A 24,813-nucleotide genomic window follows, 5' to 3' on the forward strand; every position below is an offset into this window, starting at 1 on the left:
TGTTCAGGTGTTAGTAAGCAAACCGAAGTGCCAGTGCTGACTGTAAAGCAGTAGAAAGCCTACCTGCACATTTCGTTCTGGTTGTGAGCGGTGGTCCAGGCGGCCCTGTGCCTCCTTCGCCAGGGCGAGTGAGCAGCACTCTGATCTCGTACTCCACATCAGGATCCAAATGCCACAGTTTGTAATTAGGAGAGTCTACAATGTGCGTTTCCGCCCAATTCCCAGTGGTCGTCCGATACTCCACCTCTTTCAATATGATGGGCCCGTCTCCAATGATGGAGTTGGCATTGGGTTTGATCCACAGGTACGTGGCTCCGACAGCCAGCAGCTCAGGAGGGGCGATAGGAGTTGGGGGTTCTGTAGGCAAAAAGAAATCATGAAAGGTCTGAGATAATTTTGCCAAAAGGACCAAATTTCCACTATTTATCTGTATAGCAAGGCTGTCCCAAAATTTTTTGTAACACAGACACAGTTTCTCCTGTCATTTACCAATCTTTCATATGAATTTAATTTGTTACTGAAAAGATTTTGGCTTCTTTTATTTCCACTAAAAAATCAGCCCCCTTACACTGGAGGTAGTATTACCAATTCAGAAGCACCTGCAAAAATACAGTAACCGCAAAGCAACTTCTCTTTAACATAAAATCTAAAAGTCACTTTTAAAAGATCAGAAGATTTATACTTACTCCCTCCTTTAAGCATATGAGCAATAGCAGTCAATATGATATTGGAGGATGAGGGGGAAAAGAAGACTTAAATAAAGAAGACTGAGTGCACTTAGCCTATACCATGTATAAAAAGGCTCCCGTAGAGCAGCCCTTCCTCTGCCCAGTGACCCGATGTGGCAGAATATCATCATCATCACCACGGTATTGTGGTTCAGCCAAAGTGTAATGCTTAACATGACACAATTAGCAATGAGAGGAAAACTCAAATCACCTGCTCGTTTTGTGATTTTACAACGAAAAATAAAGGTCAGAGATAGGATATATTTTTAATCAAAGCTCCGGCTGTGTGTCTGAGAAAATACTAGCAAATATAAACACTAGGGATCTTCCCATGATCAATGATATCAGTAGGCAGGATGCTGCTAGAACTGACTCTAACTGGGGCTCTTGGTAGCTCAGAACTAATAAAAACTCTAACACACCAATGAATCAACACCTCCTGTCATGTTTGATTGCAAAGTTTGCTTAACTTCACGAGCAAAGGTACTCAAGCAAAGTCTGCATGAGGCTTGAAGAGTGCCTGGATGTCTGAAACGCATCGTGAGGAGGCAGGAACCTGGCTGCTGAGTATCACCTCTGTGATAAAACCAAAAACAAGCCAATAAAATACATCGCAACAGCACCCTTTGATGAAAGCTACAAAAAACCAAAACCTACAGGGCTCTGGCTGCCTGCCTGATTTTTATTTCCCCCCCCTCTGTCAGTGTATAAATAACACTTGCATATTGGAAGCCGCACAAATAGCATATGCCTTGTTGTTTTGAAAACCTGTGCAAGATTACGAGCAATTTCTTTAATCTCCCTCTGTCACACTCTACCGTGGTTTGCCCCAGCCCAGAGGACACAAACTCCTGTGAAAATAAGGTGACCAAAAGGACATCTCCCTCTCAGAAAAAGAAACCTATAAATGTTACAGCAGGACGTTAATTTCAGAGTTCTGCAGGGGTTATTTTAAACCACTGTTAAAGGTGATTCCTTAAAGAATCCAGAGAAGAATCCAGGACCCACAGAAATGTGGAAGAGAAGAGCTTGAGGGACCACGTGATGGGAGGAAGATGGAGAAGTCTGGCAGTTTAACATCTGCTCAGTGAAGAGAAACAAATGCACAGAAACCATTATTATACCAAATGATCAATTGAAATGTTATTAAATTTCATTTCCCCTGGCTAACTATTTACAATGAACCACGCATTGTACCTCTGAAAAAAAGGCAACCTGAACTGCAGTAGTAGCAGGTATCCAACATGAACAAGAACTAGTGCAACGAGCTAACTTGTTTGTGGAATGTTTGTTTCTGCTTTTGCTTTGCACTGTTCCCCAAACGCCTGCCAGAATCTTTTTCTGATATGAAATGTCAGGCTGATTATGTTTTGACTTAGTGAGGTTATTTCTCCACGAAATTTGTTTTCCAGAAATGCATGTAGATACATTTTCATTAAAAATCAAATTATTACAAATCACAAACAGTTTATTACTTGCTTCTTGGTGCAAGACAATTAAAAGATAGACGTAGTGATTTTTATTCCCAATGCAAAAATTACATCTAACAAGTCACATCATAGCTGAACACAGCACAAATGAAATCTTAAACTCCATTCTCCTGGGCTGCAGACTTCAATAGCAACATGATCCAGGTTATTCTGGGATTTGATTGCAGGTTAGAAGAGATTTACAATTAATTAATTAATACAGCAGTTTGTCCTGCTCAGCAGACATGAAAGTCTCATCTAGCAAGTTTAGAAAGTACTATTACCTAACCGATTTAAATTAAGACACCCAGCATTACTGTCTTCTCTGTTTTAGGCCAGATCTAAGCATCCAGCCCCACCCCCAAAAAAATGACAGTGGTTTTCCCCTTCCCCCCACCTCCCATTAGTTTTCCCCTTTCTAAATACCATTTGAAAAGCATGTGCCACAGAATATTAGAAAATTAGGAGTTTAAACTGTTGCTCCCATTTTCCAAATTTAAGAAACTAAGATAAGTAGCTGTTGTAGCAGTTATTCAGGGATCAGTCCCACCTCACTGAAAATAACAGGCTCTTTCCAACTGGCACCAACTGCACAAGAAGCAATTTTTTTAATATCACTCTGCCAAATTACTGCAAGTGATTTAAAAAAGTTACCCATTATTTAGCAAAATTAGCACATAAATAAGGACCATTTTTTAGCCTTTGTAACTAAAGACACTTGTCAGTTACAGATGACCAGCCTGATGTTACGAGCTCACTATTTTAATTAAAATCTCTATGTGATCTTGATTAAATAAACATGGTGACAGATTGGCCTTGTACATTTGTAATTGTGATCAACTGTATTTTAAGCCCCATTTGATCCAGACAGTATTTTATACTGCAAGCTTTGCCTGGCCTGTTGCTGCCTTTCAGCCATTCTCCCTCCTCCTGCGGGCAGAGGAGAAGGCTGCAGGCTCCCCAGGGACAAGGGCATCAGGAACTGGACTGCTGGAACTGGAACGGTATCTAGCCTGAGTCCCAGGCTCAGGAAGGACACAGGAAAATGGGGTTCCCGGAAGCCCTCTTTCAAAGAAAGAAAGAAAAAAAAACTCAAAAGCTCAAAAAGAGAGTTATTGAGCACAAGTAGATTTTATTGTGTGTGCAAAGCAAGTCCAGCTGTGCAGCCATGAAGGGAATTTGGGGTGTGCCTTTCTCCTCCCAACAGAGGAGGAAATACAGCTGTAGTCTACAGCTAAGAAGGCTTTAAAATTACAGAAAGTTTAGTAGTGCAAAAAGTGTGATAAAACTATCATGAAGGACCAAAAAAGACCAAATAGAATCATAGACTATCTCAAGTTGGAAAGGACCCATAAGGACCATCAAGCCCAACCCCCTGCTCCTCACAGGACTACCTAAAACTAAGTCTTATGAATAAGAGCTTTACCCAGAAACTTCTTGAATTCTGACCAGCTTGGTGCTGTGAATACTATACGTTCCAACTCTTGTGGAAAACACGTGTATTTTACTCTGTGGCAGCTCTACTACTGGATTATTTCAATATGTGATTTTGTAAACAAGGCAATTCTAAGCAATTGTTAGATGATGGAAGAAAAATGGGCTGCACACACCCTTCAAATGCAACTGGGAAGACTGAAATGCAAAAGAGAGATCCCCAGCAACTGTTTTCACTGTCTCCTGTGAAATAATCCATAAGAAAAGGGCAGTATGAAAAATATAATCTTAAAACAGCTGGATAAACATTTTAAGCTATGGATTTTATATAAATAAAGCTTTTTTTTTTACATTCCTTCCTTGTTCATAGTAAGATCACCTGATAAAATGCACAACCAATAGGACCATGAGCTCTCATTTGCATTTGTTGGCCTATGGATGGTTTTAGACAGAAAGAACCCCTAACACTACCAAATCACTAGAATATCGCAAAATTCAGTCATTATGTTTCTGGAGTGCTAACCTGTACCTTTATTTTGGTACTGAATAACCATGCCAACACGAGAAATTCCTTACTTGACTCCCTCAAGCACCAAAACAAGGTCTCAACTTAGGACTGAAGAAAACCAGAAAGGACCCAGAAAAGGCTGCCACACCAGTTGAATTGAGGAAAGCAAGTTTGGATCTGGCTGGGCCACCCGGTCTGTACCTTTCACACCACTGATGGCCCTGTAGGTCCTCCCAGAACATCACCTGCGCACGCCCCATGCAGAGCCAGGCCTCAGAGCAGCAGGAAGGCAGTTGCGGCACACACAGACAGCCCTGCTTTGTTTTGTGGCATATATACAACATACAGCACGAGTTCTAAAAATAAGATCAGAAGAGACACAATATTTTTTATTCTTTTGGGGGTTGAAGAGGTGGGGAGGGGAGCTGCTATCCAAAGACATTTGCCTGACAAGCAGGATCTATGCTTTTGCACACGATACTGCCTATTCCCCTACTAATGGGAATTGTAAGCTTTTCTCACAGCGTCCTACATGAGCAGCTGTGGATTGTGCTTGCCAAATGGATAAGAATGGGACTGGAAAGCAAGGAAACTGAATTTCAAGCTTCTCAGAACATTTTTAAGCAAAAAATACAGAACAAAACGTATTTGTATAGTTTTCTCCACAACAGCCACAGACTGTTACAATTTAAAAGCTATTGAGAATATAGGTTCGTAAATTTGCATTTAGGAAGGCAAACCCAGCCATTTCAAGAAAGAAATGGAATAATGTTAAAATGCCTTTGTTCTGACTTTTTGCCCCTCCATCTTTTAGGCAGAATTTGTCACCTGTACTCAACTGTCTCACACCCTTTATTGCTGGCTATTAGAGATTCACTTGACCATCTGAGCAGCGCCCATTCTAGTTTTACAACGTCGCAATATGCAGTCTGAGCTCTGAATGACAACGTTTCTATTGCCATTGCTTGTTAGCACACTTCCTACTACTGCAATAAATGCAGCAGCTGAATTCTGTTTTCCAGTGGTTGTCCGAGCTTCCAGTGCTATTTATTGCACACAGAAATGGCACAAGTATTTTACAGTACTTAGCATGAGATTTTTCACTGTGCTAAAACTGTACTAATAGTTTTTTGTCTGAGAGAGACACTCAGATCTGTCTCGCAGGAATGTAGCAGGCTGACAGCAGTGGCACATGTCAACCACATTGGAAGACTGTGCCAGCAGCATTAATAAAGTGATTCATTAATTCACCTGGATGGGTAGATAGTACCAGCAAGCGATATAGTCTGTCTACTCCCAAAGAAAAGTGCCCAGAACCGATTCTGAAATCATCAATTCTGAAGACTTAATTAAAGCGAAAATCCAGGGAAGTGAGAGAGGAAGAAGATTTAGGATTTCTACAACCTATAGAACAATCTGTGGTTTCACAGGTTTATACATTTTACAGGTGCAAAAGCCTTTACTGTTGGTTTCGCATCCCATTATGAAACAGAGCAATCCCAGAAAACAATCATCACCCTTACATGGCAAAGTTTAACCTCTTATCCTCCATGAGCTTTCCTGTACTATGTGATGCAGCCCTGTGGATATGCAGGTCTCTTGCCCCTGTTGAGATCAACACCACATTCATCCTCATGAACTACCAGCCACAGGATGCTAATGTGCTTAGTAATCAAAGACTGACAGACAAAAATGGAAATTTACCCTTTTAGCTTGTGGCAGGTTGGTTATTTAGCTAAAAAGCTAGGACATTAGAGCAGGAAGTGGGGGGCTGCATTTAGACATTGCTATATTGTTCTATGGATTAGCATATTTAATGTCAGTGCTCTCTTCTGATGCTTCTTCCCAACACAGAATTTACTAACACAGTGATAAGTAACTTTAGTACTCTATGATATAGAACACTCAATTTGCCGCATCACGTCACGCGCTTTTTTCTTCCCACTTCTCCCTTAAGGCTAATGCTTCAGTCTACAAGGGACTTGCCAGGCATTTCCTGTACAAGAAGTGGGGGAGAAAATAAAAATTATCCAGAAAGATGTGAATGAATTGAGTGAAGTGGCCAAAGAATCAGCACAACAGGAATGAAAAACAAGAGACAAGCAGGTCTCGGGGGACAGTAATCAGCATCACCAAAGAAATCCAATGGAGCAAGAGACCCAATATTTGGCAGGATGCTCATCTTCTGACATTCTCCAAAATCCAGAATTCAAAGACTACGGACAACAGTCCCCTTATATCTCACAACAGTGTAGGTGTAGTGTTTTAATACGAAGGGAGAACTTGCTGCAGCCCGATGAAAATGAAGGATACATATTCTCTATGTATTTTCCCTTTAAGAAGCAGTGGAAGTGCTCCTTGGTGCTTTGAATAGATATGTTCTAAATTAAGCAACTGGGCTGCCTAGGTTTAAACAGAAGAACACAGTAATGGTTACAGGAATTACTTAAAAGCAGCAGGAAACCTCTTAACCATTTCCTAAAAGCACTGCAGTCACCATGCAAGACAGCTGGAACAAACCCTGGTTGAAGAAAGTTCATCTGTATTAGTGTCGGCACAGTTACAAAAATTTGCAAAGTTGCCCTGAAACCAGAAAGATTCGGTACAGGCCCATTGCCTCCTACTGACTCTTCTAATATAGGTTAAAGGAAAGGAGCACCAGATACCAAGTCGGAATTACAGTAGCATACTATTTCATTAGCACTTCACACCATTTGTGTCTCAGAAGCTTAGCTTGAATCCCACCAGAGCCTCAGAAGATGCTTTCATTCTCTAATAAAGAGGAGGACTGCATTGGATTAGTTGAACAGTATCTCATTTCCCAGAGTAAATTAAGTGAATTAGATGGAAGACTCTGTGCTCTAATTGTAAAGCTTATTACAAGAACTCGCGCAGATTAGAACTGAATGCTTCTCTTTGAGTCATCATTTGTACTGTAAAAGAGGAAAAAAGGTGACTATAGACTCTCCCATGGCTCCCTAACAGCTCAGTGTTGATACGAAGGAATCTCCAGCACTGCAGCAAAACACATTCGTAAGTCTTGTGCACTGAGAGTGCCAGAAGGTGACCTGTCTGCACATGGGTAGGAGTGTCACCCCACATGGTGCACAGGCAGTGCCTCTAGGTAATCTCTAAGAATGACAAGCTCCCCAGGGTTGGGCATCATGGGCAATTAACTCCCATTTTTAAAATGCATGTAATTTACTATGGTTTTTGACTGCAAAATAGCTACAAAAGGACATCATAACAGCAGCAGTAGTGTGCTTCTTGTTGATTATGGAATGACACTGTTAGGGAATGTCAATCTGTTTACAGAGATCTTTCATGAACCATGAGAGGCCCAACACAAAGGCTTTTGTGCATGACGAAGTTAGGCAACCACGAGCTGATTACCAATACACTGACTTCTGTGATGCAGCTTTGATACATTCAAGCCAGTACTAGTGATCTCAGGTTCCCTGTAGAGTCACTTGAGAGAGATGGACGACTTTGGAGAACGTACAACTCACCTTAAGGTACGTGTCTAAGACAGAAAAAATTAACTGCTCTCTCATCCTTCCATCTTTTGACTGGTGTTAAAATTCAGGCGAGATGCATTTTATGCCCTTACTCTTAATTTTCTCAATTCCTGGCCTTCAGTGTAAAATACAATGAAGTGTCAGACCAGTTAGTCTATTAAGGGGGAAGCCACAAAGCAAGCTGTGCAAAGAACTGCTCAGCAGGAAATAATACCGAGCACCTGAATGCTCTCTGAATGCCCTCATTCCGGGCAGCAGAACTCAGGTGCTGCAGTCTAAAGCCATCACGTGAAGATAAATGATTATGCTTTTCTCTGGAAAAGATGAGCACAACTCACTTTCCTTTTATATATGCAGCCAGAGCACACAGTGGTGACAGTGATGCCCTTTGATTTAATAATTCAATACTTAAAGTGCTTGTCAAAGGAAGAATTTCATTCTCCTACTAAGACTGTTCTGAGGCTGCAGCATCTTAGCCCCATCCATTTGCTGAGACTGTGTCACACACAGAAAAAAAAGTTCAGTTTTCATTTGACCAAAAACCCAGTAAAACTAAAAAGACCACAGCTTTCTCTAACCAGCATCTAACTGCTCCATTTCGCTCCTCCAGGAGCATGCGCAGCGTGCTTGAACCAAGTCCCATTCTCCAAACTCATCCTTGATATATTTTCCTCACCCAACGATCAGTGATCTTTAATTTTTTTTGTATTTCCCTCATTTCTTGGAGCTTGTCCTTGATGACAGACACATCAGATATGCATGGACTAACATTTTGTGTTAGCCCCAAGTTGATCTATGAAGAAAACCAAGGCAGGTTTTAACATAAAACACATGCTGAATGCAGGAATTAGAAAAGTATCACAAAGTATGAGAAATGAGCATCAGCCCTCCTTCAGCAAGGGAGACGAAAATACTGGAGCTTTCCAGAAACTCTGGAGAAGACGTACTGATTTCTCCCCTAGAAACTGCTGCAACTGTGCATGCACCAAGAGTCGTTCAAGTTGCAGGCTACTTCTGAACCTGCCTCTGAGTTCTCTTCTTTGCTCCGTTTGGGAAACCCCAGGGTTACTATAATCTCTGCATACTTGCACACTACACGGCTTCCTTTAGCAGCTAATTCTGTAATGCTACCATTTGAAACGTCAGTGTAGGGGAGGCTCTTCTTTCTCATGGCTCCACCAAAATGGAAAACTGCACACACATCCTATCAAAAAGAAGGTCTTCTCCACCCATCAGTAGTCAGGGCCAGCTTTAGCGCTCTCTCGTGTTTCTAACTCTATGGACTATTTAAGCTCATATATCATGTGTTATTAAATCTATTTCAGCTTTCTGCATGAACAAGCTGCTAATCTCCCATAGGGACTGGAAATGTAAATGCAACAAGCACCAAAAAAAAGTAGAAAGGCAGGAATAAACACATAAACCGTGAAACATGTAATTTCAGGTCAACTCAAGTTCAAGCAGCTTCATCAGTTGCTACGCTACCAGCTTATGATGGTGGGAAAGGATGAAGGCAACAAGATTTTATAGCTTCATCTATAGAAGCTATTTAGCAACTTTTGCTTTCTGGCACATCTCTGTCTGCAGAATGAAGAATTGTTAGTCTCTAAGCTGCTGAAATGGCAAGTGACTGGAGGTATTGACTACTATGAAGCAGCATGAAATGGTTTGTCCGGATTGATTAAGTAGCTTAATCCACAGCGACCTGCTAGGTTTGCAGGAAAAGCCTGAGGCAGGATTCTTCATTGCATTTAAGGTGAAGTAGGGAATTAAACATCCCATTGCCCTTCACCACCCTGTCCACCACCTAAAGATGTGCAGAACAGAGGAGAAGCTGTAAGGAGAACTGAGGCAATAGTCAAGCTGGAGTTTAAACATGAGAGACCACCATGGAGGAGACTTGTAGACTCACTGGTGTCCATCCTGCTGTTGCACCCCTGATACTGATCTCTGCTTTCTCGCAAATACAATATGTACCCCAGAGCTGGGTCAGCTTAAAGAGTGAGGACACTGGTGTGTGCACATGCAGTGCATTTCAAGGAACTGCTCACAGTTAATCGTCACAACATATTGGTGAAGCAAGCATGAATGTGTTGTGTTATAACTGGAAATAATGATTAATGGATGGCTGTAAGGCCAGAGACTGAACGTAGTCTTGTGTTCCAGCCTACAGACTTTACGAACCCCTACAAAGAAGAATATGCCAGGCTTGACATACAAATTTAGGCTCTTTCAGCCCATAAAGCAAGGCATTTATTTTCCCATGACAGAGCTGTGAAAAACACTAATCAAATTTGACCAAGTCAAATCTGACATGGCCTCTAAAGAGCTGATGCTGTAACAGTACACAGCAAACTTGCCAACAGGGATCGCAGGGAGCCACACCACTAAAGCCCAACTTTTCAACCAACGTACCTGTGTCAAGCAGCATCGAACAAACTATCCAGGCAACTAGGCTGCAGAGTGGATGGCCACCTGAGTGCATGTTTTCTTGCTATTAATCTGAGCAAGAATACAATTCAGATCTCAATATTCATATGAAACTTGGATGAATCAGGACTGACTGATTTGAAAAGGAAATTTGCTGAGTGCTCTTTTCAAGAAGTCACACCTTACCTAACTGAAATGACGTACTTGGGCAGACTGTGAGGAACACGGTTAGCACACGGGAAGAGCAGGCTTTGCTGTTACCACAGCCATGCTTCATTCAAATTTAAAAGTTCTCTCTTTACTTCTTTCTCTGGGAGTACGCATAGATGTACACCCTAGGAAACCTAAAGAAACCACCTGAATACCTGGATATCAATGATGTGTAAATATTCCTTTTGCAGATTCCAAACCATTCACAGTAATAACACCTACATAAATTGTACTATGGTTTATGTGTAAAGTAGCACTTTTCACCCCTGCAATTCAACACAGAGATGAATCACCCTTCCACTTTTACTGACAACAAATACACAACAAAGTGTGAAAGGGAGCCAAGCTGCTGCTGATAACTATTCTGCTGCCACTAAGGCCACGCTGCTTACACAGGTTTTTGACCAATCTAACAATTTATTAAAATGTCAGTAGGGCAAGAACCTTTGCTTCTGGTGGCAAAAAGAATCATATTGTCTAGCAAGGTAAACATTAGGAAGAACAACTTGAAGTTTCATGGCAATTTCCAGAACGTAAAGGGATCTCTTCCACCTTTAAGTCACATGCCAGTCTCTCCGGCTAGTGTAAGAGAGGCACAGAAGAAAGCCTGCCTGCTACAAGGAGGCATACTCCCAAACTCGAACATTTACATTAATCCTTCTGTATTCCAACTATTCTTTTCCTGAAAGAATGAACAAACTTTCTACTTTTGAATAGAGCTGAAAGAATACTTGACAGTTGATCCTATTAACCCTAAATATGCTCCAATAATATGAGGATTTTTTTCATAAAACACTCTCTGCTTATTCCATTTTACCATAACATAAGTTGAACAGGACTTTGGACCATGACCTTCACTATACTGAAATGTTACCGTTCAAAAGTATCTGACATTACCCAGATATACCTAAAAGCCTTGTTACTTTAGACACAATGCAAATTACGATCAATTTGTTTTATTGTCTTCTCTCTTTTTTCTTCTTATATTAATCACAGTCACACACACAAAAAATCTTGAAGCATGGCTTGGTTTGGAATGGGGGGACCCACGTACACCGAACCCATAAAATAAGTGTACAGTTTTAACCGCACACTACTTGCAGACAGTTGAGAAGGCATGCCTGCTGACATCACGAACTTCATGTCTGACAAACCCCATTTTATTTCAAGAGTCTTAACCCTGTATCACAACCTTCCCCGTGAAACAGCATAAAAGAGACATTTCAAAATCTCTTTTGTGTATGAAAGAACCTATTCTGTAGCCATTAAAGACAAGAGATTGAAGGCCTAAGACAGCAGTCTACAGTGGTGAACAATGAATGACATTTCTACTCGTCTATTCTTAGAGCTACCAACCGAGCGAGCAGCCAACAGCACAGAAATTACGGGGGACGGGAAGCGAGAGCTGGTAATTTCCCCAGCTGCAGCACAATGGAAAAAACGTCCAAGCACAGGGAGTAATTCCCTAATCAAGAGGCCAGACCACTCCAATAAATTTAACAGCCCAACTAAGGAAAAACAAACAGGGTACTTCCCCTAGACTTGAAGGCCACCAGAAATCCAAGATCCTGGATGTTACCGTTTTAGTGTTTTTCATTGGTCTCCCAGTATTCCCAAGAATGTCTGCAGTTAGTTAAGGAAATCTTTTGTTATGTACAAACTCCTTGCTTGCTGTTGCGTTGCCTCTAAGACAGTTAGTTAAAACCAAGATCTCCTAACATCACACAAATCTGGGAGCCTATTTAGGCTTTGGAAGAGATGCAGCATGGCCTGTGGAGTTTAGACTGTAGAGCTGAAGTGGTTTTTAACGGGTCCTGTATCTGAAAACCAGTGTTAAGTCAATGTTAAGGACAACCTGTGTCCTGTGGACAGCCTGTCCACTGACAGGATCCTGCTTTTGAGGTCATGCAACAGACACCTGCTCATCTGGAGAAGATATGTCTGATTCCCATTATACCAAGTTTTTGTGCATATCCACCACGACCTCAGATCAACTCCCTTCAAAGAAAAAGCCTATTATAAAAGTATTTGTTCCAATAGTAGAAATGGTAGGTTAGAAGATTTTATCGAGGAGCTGAGTATTTACTTTGCTACAAATCTTCCCAAAACAGAATCTGCAGATGACCAAAGCATTATCTGTATATATGACTAAGTAAATTACTAGTAGTTTCTTCATTAAAGCCTTTCTGTCCAGAGCTTCTGCTCACAGTATATTACAACTACCCCAACCAATGCAAATTGAACCAGGGCTTTCCTGAGAAGGTTCAGATTCAATTCAGATTTATCGATTTAATCAGCTGAGAGTTTCCTACAGAGTCTGGTCCTCTAGAGGCATACAGTTAGCGAGTTCCTGAGATTCAGAGTGTGCTGCAAAGGCTAAAAACAGGGAAAAAAGAGGGGAAATCTACTAAGAAATTGAATACACTTTTTTAAAGAAAAACAAAACCAAAACCAAATACTATGAAGAACTGTACAGAGGAATGAGATCATAATGATTGGTCACCCATTCAGGACGATGCACCCTGGTACACAAGCTTTGATATACAATCTGCCAATCTCTAATACCAGTATTCCCTAAGTATGTCTAACAAACAGGTCAAGAAGTATCAAGAACCAGAAATTCACCGATGCTTTCTGGCTGAAACAAGATCACCAGACAACCTAAACCTAAGGCAAAATCTGATTAAGCATTAGACTACTGCAGAGTGGGATTTGAGATCCCTACTGACTGAGAGAAGTGGATTAGACATGTTTATGGAAGTATATACCTGCAGTATTCGTATTGCTGTGATGTCTCTAACACCGTGGTGATAAGCACTGTACAAACAGTGTGCAAACAGCCTCCACACCAAACAGCTTGTAACTCCACACACACGGCCAGGCAGAACAGAAACAGTGATGATTCTCAGCCAGCAAGACAGGCTGCAGTCTTGATGCATTATCAGCCTGTTACCAAGTACTTTGTAGTCATAACAACAAAACTGAGAGATGTCAATTACCATAATAGCGAGCACGTAATTAGCAGCAGCCTGAATAACGTGTCATCCTGTAAAACTGAAGAATCAGCAACCGAAATGCAAAATGACCAACATACTATTAGGTACAAGAAGATTTCTTCCTATATTAAAGTTTCAAATTACGAGTTGCAAAATTATTTTTCTCCTTTGTAAGGAATGTTTATCACTTTGTACAAGGACCACACGTCTTAACTCAGTAGAGAAGTCATTATGTTAGATTCCATTACGCTGTGAATTGAAGTGTTGATGGATAAGCAAGTTCAGAAAGAAAATGCCAGAGTTTGGAAATCTAAGTTTTGAACTCTAGAGCTGTGTCTTTCACATTGAAGCAAACTATCAAAGGCTGAATAACTGAGCATTTGCTACATATGCAAAATGGAGTCAGGACACATAAGGGTTTATTTTCCCATTACTTTGTATATGTGGAATTCCTGCTGATTCAGATCAATGGAAAATTTTAGCAGAGAAGTCACTGTATAAACTGTCGTGTATATCATCGTGAATGTCTGCGCTAAAAAAGGTAGTGGTTTTATTGCTACATAATTACTAAGCATGGGGTCAAAATTCACCTTTTATACTGCCAGTAATTCCTGTCAGGTACCTGGTGAAACATTCAATTTGTAACACATCCCAACATGAAACAGTATTGCAGCATTTTATTGAAACACAGAAACTGTAAGGAAGAACAGCAACACAAAACATCTACAACAGTCATGCACGGTTCTCTAAAAGGACCTGACTATGCATAGTAGAGAGTTCAGTCCCTCAGGTTTTTGCTATTTATTTTCTGTCTTGAGAAGCAGAAACCTACACTGTCCAAAGAAACTCCAGTTAATACCTGACAAGACCTTTCTTCAGTGCCACAGAAAATAATTTATTGCTCAAACTTGTAAATTTATGTTCCCTCCTTGGAGCCCAAATAAAAATCACTAGAAGAAAATTGTTAGACATAATTGTGACTTTCAGAGAGCTAGAGAAAAACATTATAGGCCAAATCTTGCCCAAAACACCCGCACCAGGGAAGCCTACTGCTTTGTAAGGCTATTTAACCCAAATTCATTTTGCTTCAGAATTCCTCTTTCCAAGGTATCCTTAAAAACAGTAGAACATCTGAGTTGAGAACAGGCAGATACAGATTATGGTGTAATACTTGGCTTTAATGAATAGCATCTGATCATTTCACTATCATTTGTTAACCATTCATCAGCTTAGCTCCTTGTAGATTTGCTTAATTATTTAAGAAATCTAAAGATTATTTGGCTTTGTGCCTAATTCTTCTCTAGTTTATGCTGGTACAAATCCAAAATAAATTGAGTTACCACTGTAATACAAAGAAGCCAAGTTTCAGCTCTTTTGCTCCCCAGTAATCTGAAATGTTGATGATTTCTTATCCTTCACAGGCAAGTTGATAAGAACCAGCACCAGAGGGAACTGTTTTCTAACAGAATCTGCACCGTGCCTGCTCTGAACCCATTTGTTGCTTAGTAGGACCCTGGCACAGTTCCACAGTAAATGAACATGATTAAAAATGACCTGAATTTAGTCTATTGGGCAGGTGGCTATAACCAGTCTGGAGGGAGAGGAAAACCACTATCTGCTAGGTAGAAATACTTGTGCTTTCTATAATTTTTTAAACAATGATAGGTCTATAGACCTGGGTACAGACAAATTTCAAGTATTCTAATTCTGTTAACCGATGCTGTCAAAAACGGCAACAACCACGAGCAAAAAGTGGGGGCAAGGGAAAAGAAACCACTGCATGGCTGCCTATACTTTTCACCACAACATGAATATTTGATTAAAACCTGGGGTATTGGGAATCAGAAGGTCATGAAAGAGTTAGTCAAGAAAGGATGCCACTCAGTGAAAACAGTTGTTGCAAGGCCATGGAGTGAAGCCTGCCTCTGAGGGCCTGGCTTAACCTCCCAGCAAATCCAGGGAAAAGCAGAGGCAGAAGCTTGCAGTCAAGACAAGGAATGCCAGCTGGATAAAGAGTGATTAGAGACAAAAGAAATTCCTGGGAAGCTAGTCAAACTGACAGGCACACACTGATGACATCCAAACCTGGCCTCTCTGGGGCAGAGAGATAAAATACAAGGGTTTGAAATAGAGTTGTCTGTAGGTGGTTTCTGCTAAGAGTACACCGACTTTAAGAAGTGTGCTATAATTTCATAAAAGGAAAGAACTGAGCTAACCCCATCTGGACCTTCTAGACAACTACAGTTGCTTCACGCACAGGTATTATATGCCCTAAGCAAAGCATTACGGGATTTCGTTTCCACGAGAGTTAAAGTGATGAAATAACCAGAAAAAGGTACACTGGGACGAATGGAACAGATACAGAATGAGTCCCAAAACTGTAACAAAACCCTCTAGAATCAGCTTGATTACAAGTGTTCTCGATTATCACAAGCAAGACAAGAAAAACAAACAGTGGAAACAAACCTGCTGCTTTCATCTAGCAAAAGATATTTCAAAAGTTTTCCAGGAGAAGGCACTGACTCTTTAATACGTGATATTATATGTATGCCTTCAACTCTGCTGCTGCTCTTGACAGCTGCACTTTAATTTATTTGTGTAACTCTTATTGGAAGTTGAGTAAAATATGGAACACAGTGAATCCGCACAGTGATTTAGAGCCATTACATACACATCTGTCACAAACTGCCAGTTTGAACGTGATCTGCCATGCAATTGGCAGGCATTCACTTCATTGTTAATAAAATCTGTGGCTATATTTTCTTGGAAAAGCAAGCTGCCCTGAAACATGGACAGTAAAATTGAGATGAATTCACACAGAATGTGCAGCTTCAGTTGCAAAGATAACAGTGGTCAACTTATTCTGATATTGTTGGAAATGCCTGAACTTTATCTAAGAATGTAAATCACCTCTTTATATACATTAAAAAACCTCCCAATGATACAAAGGCAAATTATAATCTGGAACTAAGAGGATATGTTACAGAGAGAAACAAGCAGTGTGCACACACGTGTACTTTTTTTCTTTTTATAGGGTTCTTAGGAGCTCATTTGGAATTTACTGTGCATGTAAATGCCAAATGAATTTCAAGTACTGCATTAGCTGCCAATCCATTACACAATCTCTTGCAGTTTTAACTTACAACTCCTAACTGCCTGTGGCACCAGTTTTGGATTCAAGTCCTTACAGCCCATTGCTTACTATTTAGACAGTCTTGTTATCCTGTGGAAATCACAGTATTACCATTTCATACCATCTCCCAAATAAGGTGCGCTTACAATGGAACATTGCCCAGTGTTTTTTAATGGAAACAAGAACATATAGGAGGCTACAAATAAGGTCTGTTCCACAGCAAAAGATTTCAATAACAAAATGACTTTTACAGATAGCTATTAAATTTAACCACAAGAGTTTAAAGTCCTTCTTTATAAGACATTACTACAACAGGTAAGAGCAGGAAAAAAAAAAAAAAGGCAAGACTGCTGCCTCTTCCATCCTATCAGCTGAAATGAGGGGTAAAGCCTCATATCCCAGAGTGTGAACTACAAAGGTCAGCACGCCATGTCTTCTGCCACCCCTGCTACAGAGAGAGGCATTTATTTTCTGGGAAACCCAGCACAAGGGAGGGTTCAAATCACTTGTATCTGGTTGCTGGTGGTTCCACAGACCAACAAGTCTGTGTTTGCATTACACTGAAGATTTTCTTCATCAGAAAGCCAAAATTTTCATGATAGTTTTGTGTACACGTTCATCAGAATTACTGCTATAATTTATATGTATATGTTTAAGCCTGTCTTCACAGGCAGGTTTTTGGTTTTAAAGATCTGGACTTTTAAAGATCTACCTGTAACACCTTCCAAAAGGAACTTGCAAAAGCTAAGAACAGGTCTCCAGCTTCCTGAAAACATTAAGATAAAAACAAAACAAAACCATTTATTTGCATTATTCAACACAAGAATACAAAAAACTCCGAAGAAATAAAACTAGACTGCGGTGCAGTTTGTCTCACCAACGTAAGGTAGGCAAAGGCCTTCATTAAGCTTTAATTGTGCAAAGATAGCAGGCAACGTAACAGACCATGAAGAAAGCAGCGCACACAGTGTTCCCGTGGCACGCTCCCACAGGTATCCAAAGCTGTGCCTGTGTTATCTGGCCAGAATACAATCCACAAGTTAATATCCACAATTAGCTAACTTGACCCACATGGCCTTTTCAAGTATCTTTTAAGTGCCTTTTACTTGAATTGTGTGTTACAAACCCCTTCATTTCTTTGATTCATTAAGTTCAATGTCTCCTTCACACATTTAGTAACAGCAGTATCTGGCTCTTCAATCAGTGGAATCCTTCAAGAGACCTCAGGTAACCACATGAAAGGAACACAGGCACATGGAAATTGAGATTTTTAAAATTTCATCCGATACAATTAGTTACTTGGCTAGGTTAATTTACCACTGAATTGTGCCCAATTCCTATTCTCAGAAATCACAGTACAGACTTAACGATTCTAAGCCTGTGAAACAACATTTCCTAAATGAGTCATAATACCCAGACATCAAAGACCTAGTGATGAAATTCTATACACCTAATACCTTCTCAGGACAAGAAGCTCCTGCAACTGAGCTAAGGTAGGGCGGCAGCAGCACTACCAGCTCACCTGTCTCTGAGCAGCCTGTCTTGTTTTCAGGTTCATGGGAATTTCAAGAGAAAGATGTCCCAGTGTGATGTCAGCTCAATCAGAATTACTTTTTCTTATTTGTTCAGTTAAGAATGCCCGGACATTAAAATCAGTTGTGTTTATATTCGAGATTTTTCAATTAAAAGTAATCTATGTGGATAACAATAGCATACGCATCTCACAAGTAGCTGTGAAATAAATCTAAAGGCATCATTTTCTTATACGTAAACACGAAAAAATGCTTAGTAGCTGCCTATGATGAGTTGTCAATTGGCAGTCCTGGGATTCTTGTGTTCCTTGTTAAAAAACATCTTTCAGAATGTTGCTATAACCTACTCATCAGTAGAATTTACTGTAGACTAGTGTAATACAGAAGGTAAATGCAATGACTCAAACTAGCACTTAGACACCACTGCTCTCCTATACAGAACCAATTTAAAGGCAAACTTAACAAGTCCTGTCTATAGAAGACTGAGAACCTAGACGAAGGATGTACAAACTCTACAGCTAAATACAGTCATATCTAGGCAAGGTACAGATATAATTTGTCACATAAAAGAAGCTGAAGAACTGCAGTATGGTTCATACTGGGAAAAATACCTTCTCATTACCTCTATCCCAAGATTACCTGTATTATAGGATTTACAGGATACACTACTGTTGCTTCATTTGTTGGAAATAGCAGTAGAAAATGTGATCATGCATCATTTATAATTGTTCAAATGAGAAGCCACTCATGGAAAAGTTAAGAATTGCAAACTGAATATGCAACACACAATCCCTGCTTTTTCCACCATCAGGATTGGATGATACACTGTAATGCACAAAACCTCACTGTCAGGGGTAAATCCTGTGATGCGCTTTAGCTTGAAGAGATACAACAGGTGAAATCTATATTCTGCCATTCCTACTTACCTGGTCTTTATAATTTCTAGTTAATCCATGTCAGTGTGTCCAATTTACAGTCAAGCAGATCCAGCCTTAATAAATGATTCATCCCACCTCTATTAAATGTATGATCCCATTCTCATTTTCCTACAAGGTTCTCAAAAATGGACAGAGATTCATTCTTGGGGCCACAGGAACTGTTCTGCCCCCACTTCCCAAGGGACTTAGGGATTCTGTGCTGCCCTTTGCCCACTCACTCCACAGCTGGGGACAAGCATATCATGACCGAAGTTTAGGCATTTCTCATTGCATACCAGCTATAAACCCATTTGACGTGAAGTCAAATGTGTTCACCATATGAGAGACTTCCAAACACCAAACAGGGAAGACCTGGTAGAAACCTTAAGTGCATCTGTAAAGAACTGCACAGGCCTGTCACAGCCAAAGAACATGGCTTCTTCCTTCCTTTCTACACGTGGCATTAAAGACTGACAGGAACACTCCAGGATTTATGCCTCTAATATGCAGTTTTAAGGCCAGCTTGTTTAGTGGGTTATCTTTCCTTGTTGTTTGCCAGGGTTCCGTGACCGTTACATGCAGTGTAACGGCTTAAAGGGCTGCTTGCTTTATTTTTTTAATAAGATGAACAGATAACCAACAGACAAACCAGTGAGGAAAAGCAGCCACATGTATTTGATACGGCAGCAACGGTTCCTTTTCAGTGTCTAATCGTAAGACGGGTTCTGCTGTCGGACCTGTGGCCGTGATAACACTTTTTTACATAAATATTTCCACAGGCACTGGCCTGAGGAATCAAGAACTTTAGCCTTTAAGATGTGTTGCAAAACCTGGCAGAATTTGCAGTAAAGGGGCAGCTGTTGAAAATTACTCCATGACAACAATGAGAAGGAAAAAGTGTTAGAAAGGCTTACATTTTAGACAACCTCCTACATTTAGAGTAGCCTCCCAAATGCATTTCCTTAGTATGTGCATTCTAAAACATCAGCCCTATTAACTTTTCTTCTTAAAAACACACAGAAAAGCCAGACAGTAGAAAGGTAACTTCTGCACTGTAGAGGTATAAAATGGAAAACAAAGCTTCTAAGGAATTCTCAAAGTAAAGAAAATAGGACTCGTAATGAGGCAATCTAACTCTATTCTGAAGAGCAGAGATGAGGAAGGAAGAATGTAATTTCCCATGATCTGTTATTTCCTTTAAAAACCCCCTTAAAATGAAGGTAGAGCTGCTTGTATTTGAATTCTGCTCCATCTGGTCAAGAAAGTAAGATACAGGAAGAAAGTAAGAAACAGTTTAAGGAGAAAACCACTTTTTGTAAAGTAGTAATTTAAGTGAAAACTTTCAGTGCATCAGTGGTGTGTCTTGCGTTGTATCCTATTTCACTAGTGAGGGTGTCAAACTGTTTGTTCACCACATCCCTGCATGGACCCCGTAATGCGAAAAACTTGCCCGTGAACAGAGCAGCAGATCATTGCCACAGTAAGAGCTTGGTCTTTCCATGAAATGTGAACACTGACATCTTCTCAAATTTTGCAGAATAGATTCAGGAAGGTCCTAAGAGATAGATAATTAAATAAGCAATACTACCTGTGGGAAGCAGCACAAGGCATGATGTGAATCAAAATCAGAATTGGAACCCTCTCTGCATCAGCTAAAATATATATACTTTTGATGCACATCAACGTTTCTGGTTCCCGAATTCTGTCACGAGAACAGTAAGGGACAGCAAGAGATTAAATAAATACCAAAATATTTGAGGGAGCATGAAAATAAAGTGCAAGTAAACAACAAGCTGATTCAACTTTGAAAGAAACAACTTATTGCTAAATGTATGTTGCAAAAGAGAAAATGCTCTGTTTACAATGGATTCATTCTTATCCTGTCCACATCACCCTGCCAGTCAGCACGATGCAGCCAGACAGAGTGATCACAAACAACAACTGTGTGGATAAAGGGTGATTGGACAGGGAATTGCTTTCTCATTTTTGCTGCTTAGGCTCCATGATGCCTATATCTCTATAGTTTTATCCTTTCTCGGCCCTCTGAGCGGGCATGGACAAAAAAGATCAATGTCCTAGGGTGTTTGCTATTGATAAAGAGTACATGAAGTAAATCTTGTTACAACTTAATATACTCTGTATTTGAGTGCGCCATCCTTTCTGTCAGCACCAGGCACAAAGTATAAATGACCAGCTATCACGGATCAGCAGTGTATCAAGGGTGGTATCCTGCCCCCGCACTGGCTAGTTGTTGGCACTCTCAGAGGCAGATATTACCATGCCTCCTACTTAGATAATACTTCTATAGAAGGAGGGAGGGAACCTTCTTTGAACTCATTAGAGCAATTTATACCCCAAAGCAAGCAAGCCAGCCGCTAGCAATTGTTATGCTATGAAAACGTTGGATACTGTCTTCTCTTAACTAGATGACTTATGGTTGCCCCATATTTAGTTATATTTGGTTTAACGTGGCAAGGTTTTGCAAGTGGGAGGGCTGCAGGGATGGCTTCTGTGAGGAAGGACTAGGGGCTGTCCCCATGTTGGACAGAGCCAGTTTCAGCCAGCTGCAAGATGGACCCACTGCCTCCCAAAGCTGAGCCCATCAACAACACTGGTGATGCCTATAAGAAAGGGTAAAAAATGCTGTGCAATAGCTGTGTGTGAAAGGAGCATGAATAATATGAGAAACAGCCCTACAGACACCAAGGTCAGGGAAGAAAGAGGGGCAGGAGGTGCTCCAGCCATCAAAGCAGAGATTCCCCTGTAGCCTGTGGAGAAGACCACGGTGAAGCAGGTTGTCCACCTGCAGCCCACAGAGGATCATGGTGGAGCAGATATCCACACTACAGCCTGTGGAACACCCCATGCCAGAGTAGACAAACCTCCTGTGTGCAAAGCACCCTCTCCAGGTAGTACCAAGATCAGTGATAGAGATTTTTAAAAGCAAAAAAGGACAAAAATCAAGGGAAGCCAAAAAGATGGCTTGCTGTCATGGATGGTCTAGCAGTCCCAGCTTGGGATTTTTCCCTTAATTTAATGTTACCAGTTACTGCAAACTTCTGATTTTTTATGCTGAGTTAAAAAAGGAGAATGTACACAACTGCACAAATAGTTAAGTAAACACCTTTCCCCTCCTTTCCCCTTGCTCAGCTGAAGCCAGAAACCTCTCTTAACACCTTTCCAGTGTCAGCTTCCCTCATTTTCACCACAGGTTATGCTCTGTCTCTCCCAGTTCCTTCAGAGAGGAGACAGGCACCACAGGAGGTTGGTGTGTAATATTTTCTTCCTGGCGTTCTGGGCTTACTGGACTCCTTCTGCCACTCTTTCCTTGGCAGTGTCCGTGATCCAGCGTGGCAGCATCTGGCCAGCATCCCCTCTACGATGGTGCTCTTCACATTTTTTAACTCCTCTGTAAGTGCAGGACTTAGAGCTCTGCCTTACTTTATGTATAAGACTTTCAAGCACACTTTGACTTAAAAGTTTCAAGAGAAAAGCTAACAAATAGTAAATCCTTGAGAGCCAATAATCAAATTCAAAGACCACTGAAATAACGGACTGGGTCTGTGAGTTTGACTTAAGTTAGGATCCCAAACTTCCCAGTTATTGGCTCTCTGAGGCTTTCCTTCCCCATAGGCAACGAGCCTCCTTCACTTTCAATGACAGCTCAGGCAAACACTTGGGCTTAGTGTCCCAGCCCCAGTTACATCACCTCTCACTCTTCTGGGTTAATTAGACAGACATATTTGAGGAAAACAAACTCATTTTACAGCACGGGTTGCAGCTCACCCGCACGCAAGCTTTCCAACACACCACAAGTACCACAGGGCTGAGTACTGGCATCCGCACTGCAAGGTGCAGCGCTGCTCTGTAGATGCCAGAACAGGTATGTGCACCTAGGAAGGGGGCAGTGGTACTTGTAAAGAGCACCAGAACTTGCAGGGAGGAGGCTAGGACCGATCCTGAATGCTGAAAAATTATATTTATCTCCAAGTGGACGTTGTTACCTCCTCACTCCACTTTACCTCTGCAAAGGAGAAATTTCAGTATCTTGTAAACACACACAAAGACACCAGAGTGGCTGGGATTAGTAGAGTACGCCAGCTCCCCATGGCCAGCTTGTCCAGTTTACAAATATCTCTTCTAGTAATCATTACAATGATATGGTGTAGCAGCAGTTCCCACACGTTAATTGCATTACAGTAGAGAAAATGCAACTTGGGTAAATTTTATATCTTATCTACCCTTCACTTCCTCTTGTGCCCAAACCCTTCTCTAGTCAATCTGAGAGGAGGCAGATGGAAAAAAAAGATCCTTTACAAGTAAAACGGTGGCTATGGAAAGGGATTCCAACTAAAAAAAGCACCCATCAAAACACTCCGCATTCCTATGCATCTCTTTAAAGAGTCTTGCAAATGCCAATGGAAATGATGGGGCGTTTGATGTTTTGACAGAAGCAAGAACATAATTAAGGTAAGAGCTGTCAGCAGGTATTTTATTTTCTCCCTGAAGAATAAGGCTACTGTTTAGGCATTACTTTTTTACTAAATCTTTTTTTTCTTTTATTTCTATTCTATAATGCAATCCTGAAAGATGGCATACTTTATTTGCCTGTGAACTAGATAGATTAGAGAGTGATAGTGACAGCTCGTGAATGACAGCACTATAACTACACATGATTCAAAGTCAGTGGCCAGCAAAGATGCGCTAATTGCCCTGCCACTGGGATAAGAGAGAAAAACTATCCCATACCCCAGTGCTTTCCTCATTAACACACCCAGACAACAATGCTTAGGTAAAATTACATAACAGCAAGATGGTACCAAAAATTTCATTGTTTCGTACACATTCAATAATGACACATATAGCTTTATTCAAAAACTATGGCTTTCTGAATATATTTGCAAACTCATCAGACCCCCAAGTATGAACTACTGTGATGGCATGACCAGCAACACACAGCCGGACAGGTTGATGACACTGAGCACAACCACAGGGACCAAAGTATGGGATTCTTCCCAATGGATAGTGCTAGGGTCTTTCACCTTAGCAGGTGGAAGATGAGAAATCAGAGCCAAGGTACAACCTAGCTCAGGGAGCAGGCTTAGGAACACAGCCACAGGCTTCGGCAGGGTCTGCAGATGCTGCCAGCCTTACTGTAGCCAGCAACAAAGTTCAGAGGATGAGCAAATCATCACAGGGCTTTGAGCAACCTGGTCTAGGGGAAGGTGCCCATGCCCATGGCAGGGGGGTTGGAACCAGATCGTCTTTAAGGTCTGTTCCAACCCAAAGCATTCTATGATTCTATGAATACCATAATCCAAGCTAAATGGCTTTATGTGTTTATTAATTGCTCATTAGGCCTCATCTACTGTAAATCCACTGGGAACTCGGAACCCCCCAACACGCTATTTCTTCACATTAACAAGGGGGAGGAAGTTCAAGGAAGACAGCAACAGACTTTAGGAGGCAACTGGTGACAAGAAACAAAGGAATGAGATCAAGGAGCCAACTCTAACGAACGGTAGAGGGAATAATGCAGAGCACTTCGTCCAAGGCTTTCGGAGAGCCAATGGGTGCTGCTCAGAGAAACGGTGCCTGGAGATGCACCGTGAATATAAATGGAAGGTCAGTCTACAGTGCCGAACACTGCTAATACTAGGCTCCAACTGGGAGAGTTCGAGTCCAAATCTAGCAATTACAGCACCAACAGGAACTGCAGTTCTTGTGAGCCTTAAATATTCTGTGTCTCTCTCTCAGAGGAAATTCCTGGAAGGTACTCAGAAACTCAGTGACGCTTATTTAATCCACCACAAAGAATAAGAACTAAAATCCTTTCAAAAGGAAGTGCTACCTGTCAGTTTGGTACAGAAGATTAGATAGGTCAAGCAGATCTGCTAGAACAGACTCATCAGAAGACATTTATCAATAAAAGAAAGGG

At 41.0% G+C, this 24,813-nt stretch overlaps 1 protein-coding gene across 1 annotated transcript in view; it reads right to left on the reverse strand.

Moving 5' to 3' along the window:
* The window catches only part of PTPRT (protein tyrosine phosphatase receptor type T), a 474,734-nt gene that overhangs the window by 233,312 nt on the left and 216,609 nt on the right, over positions 1-24,813 (reverse strand). The window contains exon 7 of the mRNA XM_064465788.1: positions 64-357. Within this exon, the coding sequence (XP_064321858.1) occupies positions 64-357 (294 nt within the window). The remainder of the gene's footprint in view (positions 1-63; positions 358-24,813) is intronic.

The sequence above is a fragment of the Phalacrocorax carbo genome, chromosome 14 (assembly GCF_963921805.1).
Source record: "Phalacrocorax carbo chromosome 14, bPhaCar2.1, whole genome shotgun sequence".
In the NCBI taxonomy this organism is placed as follows: domain Eukaryota; kingdom Metazoa; phylum Chordata; class Aves; order Suliformes; family Phalacrocoracidae; genus Phalacrocorax; species Phalacrocorax carbo.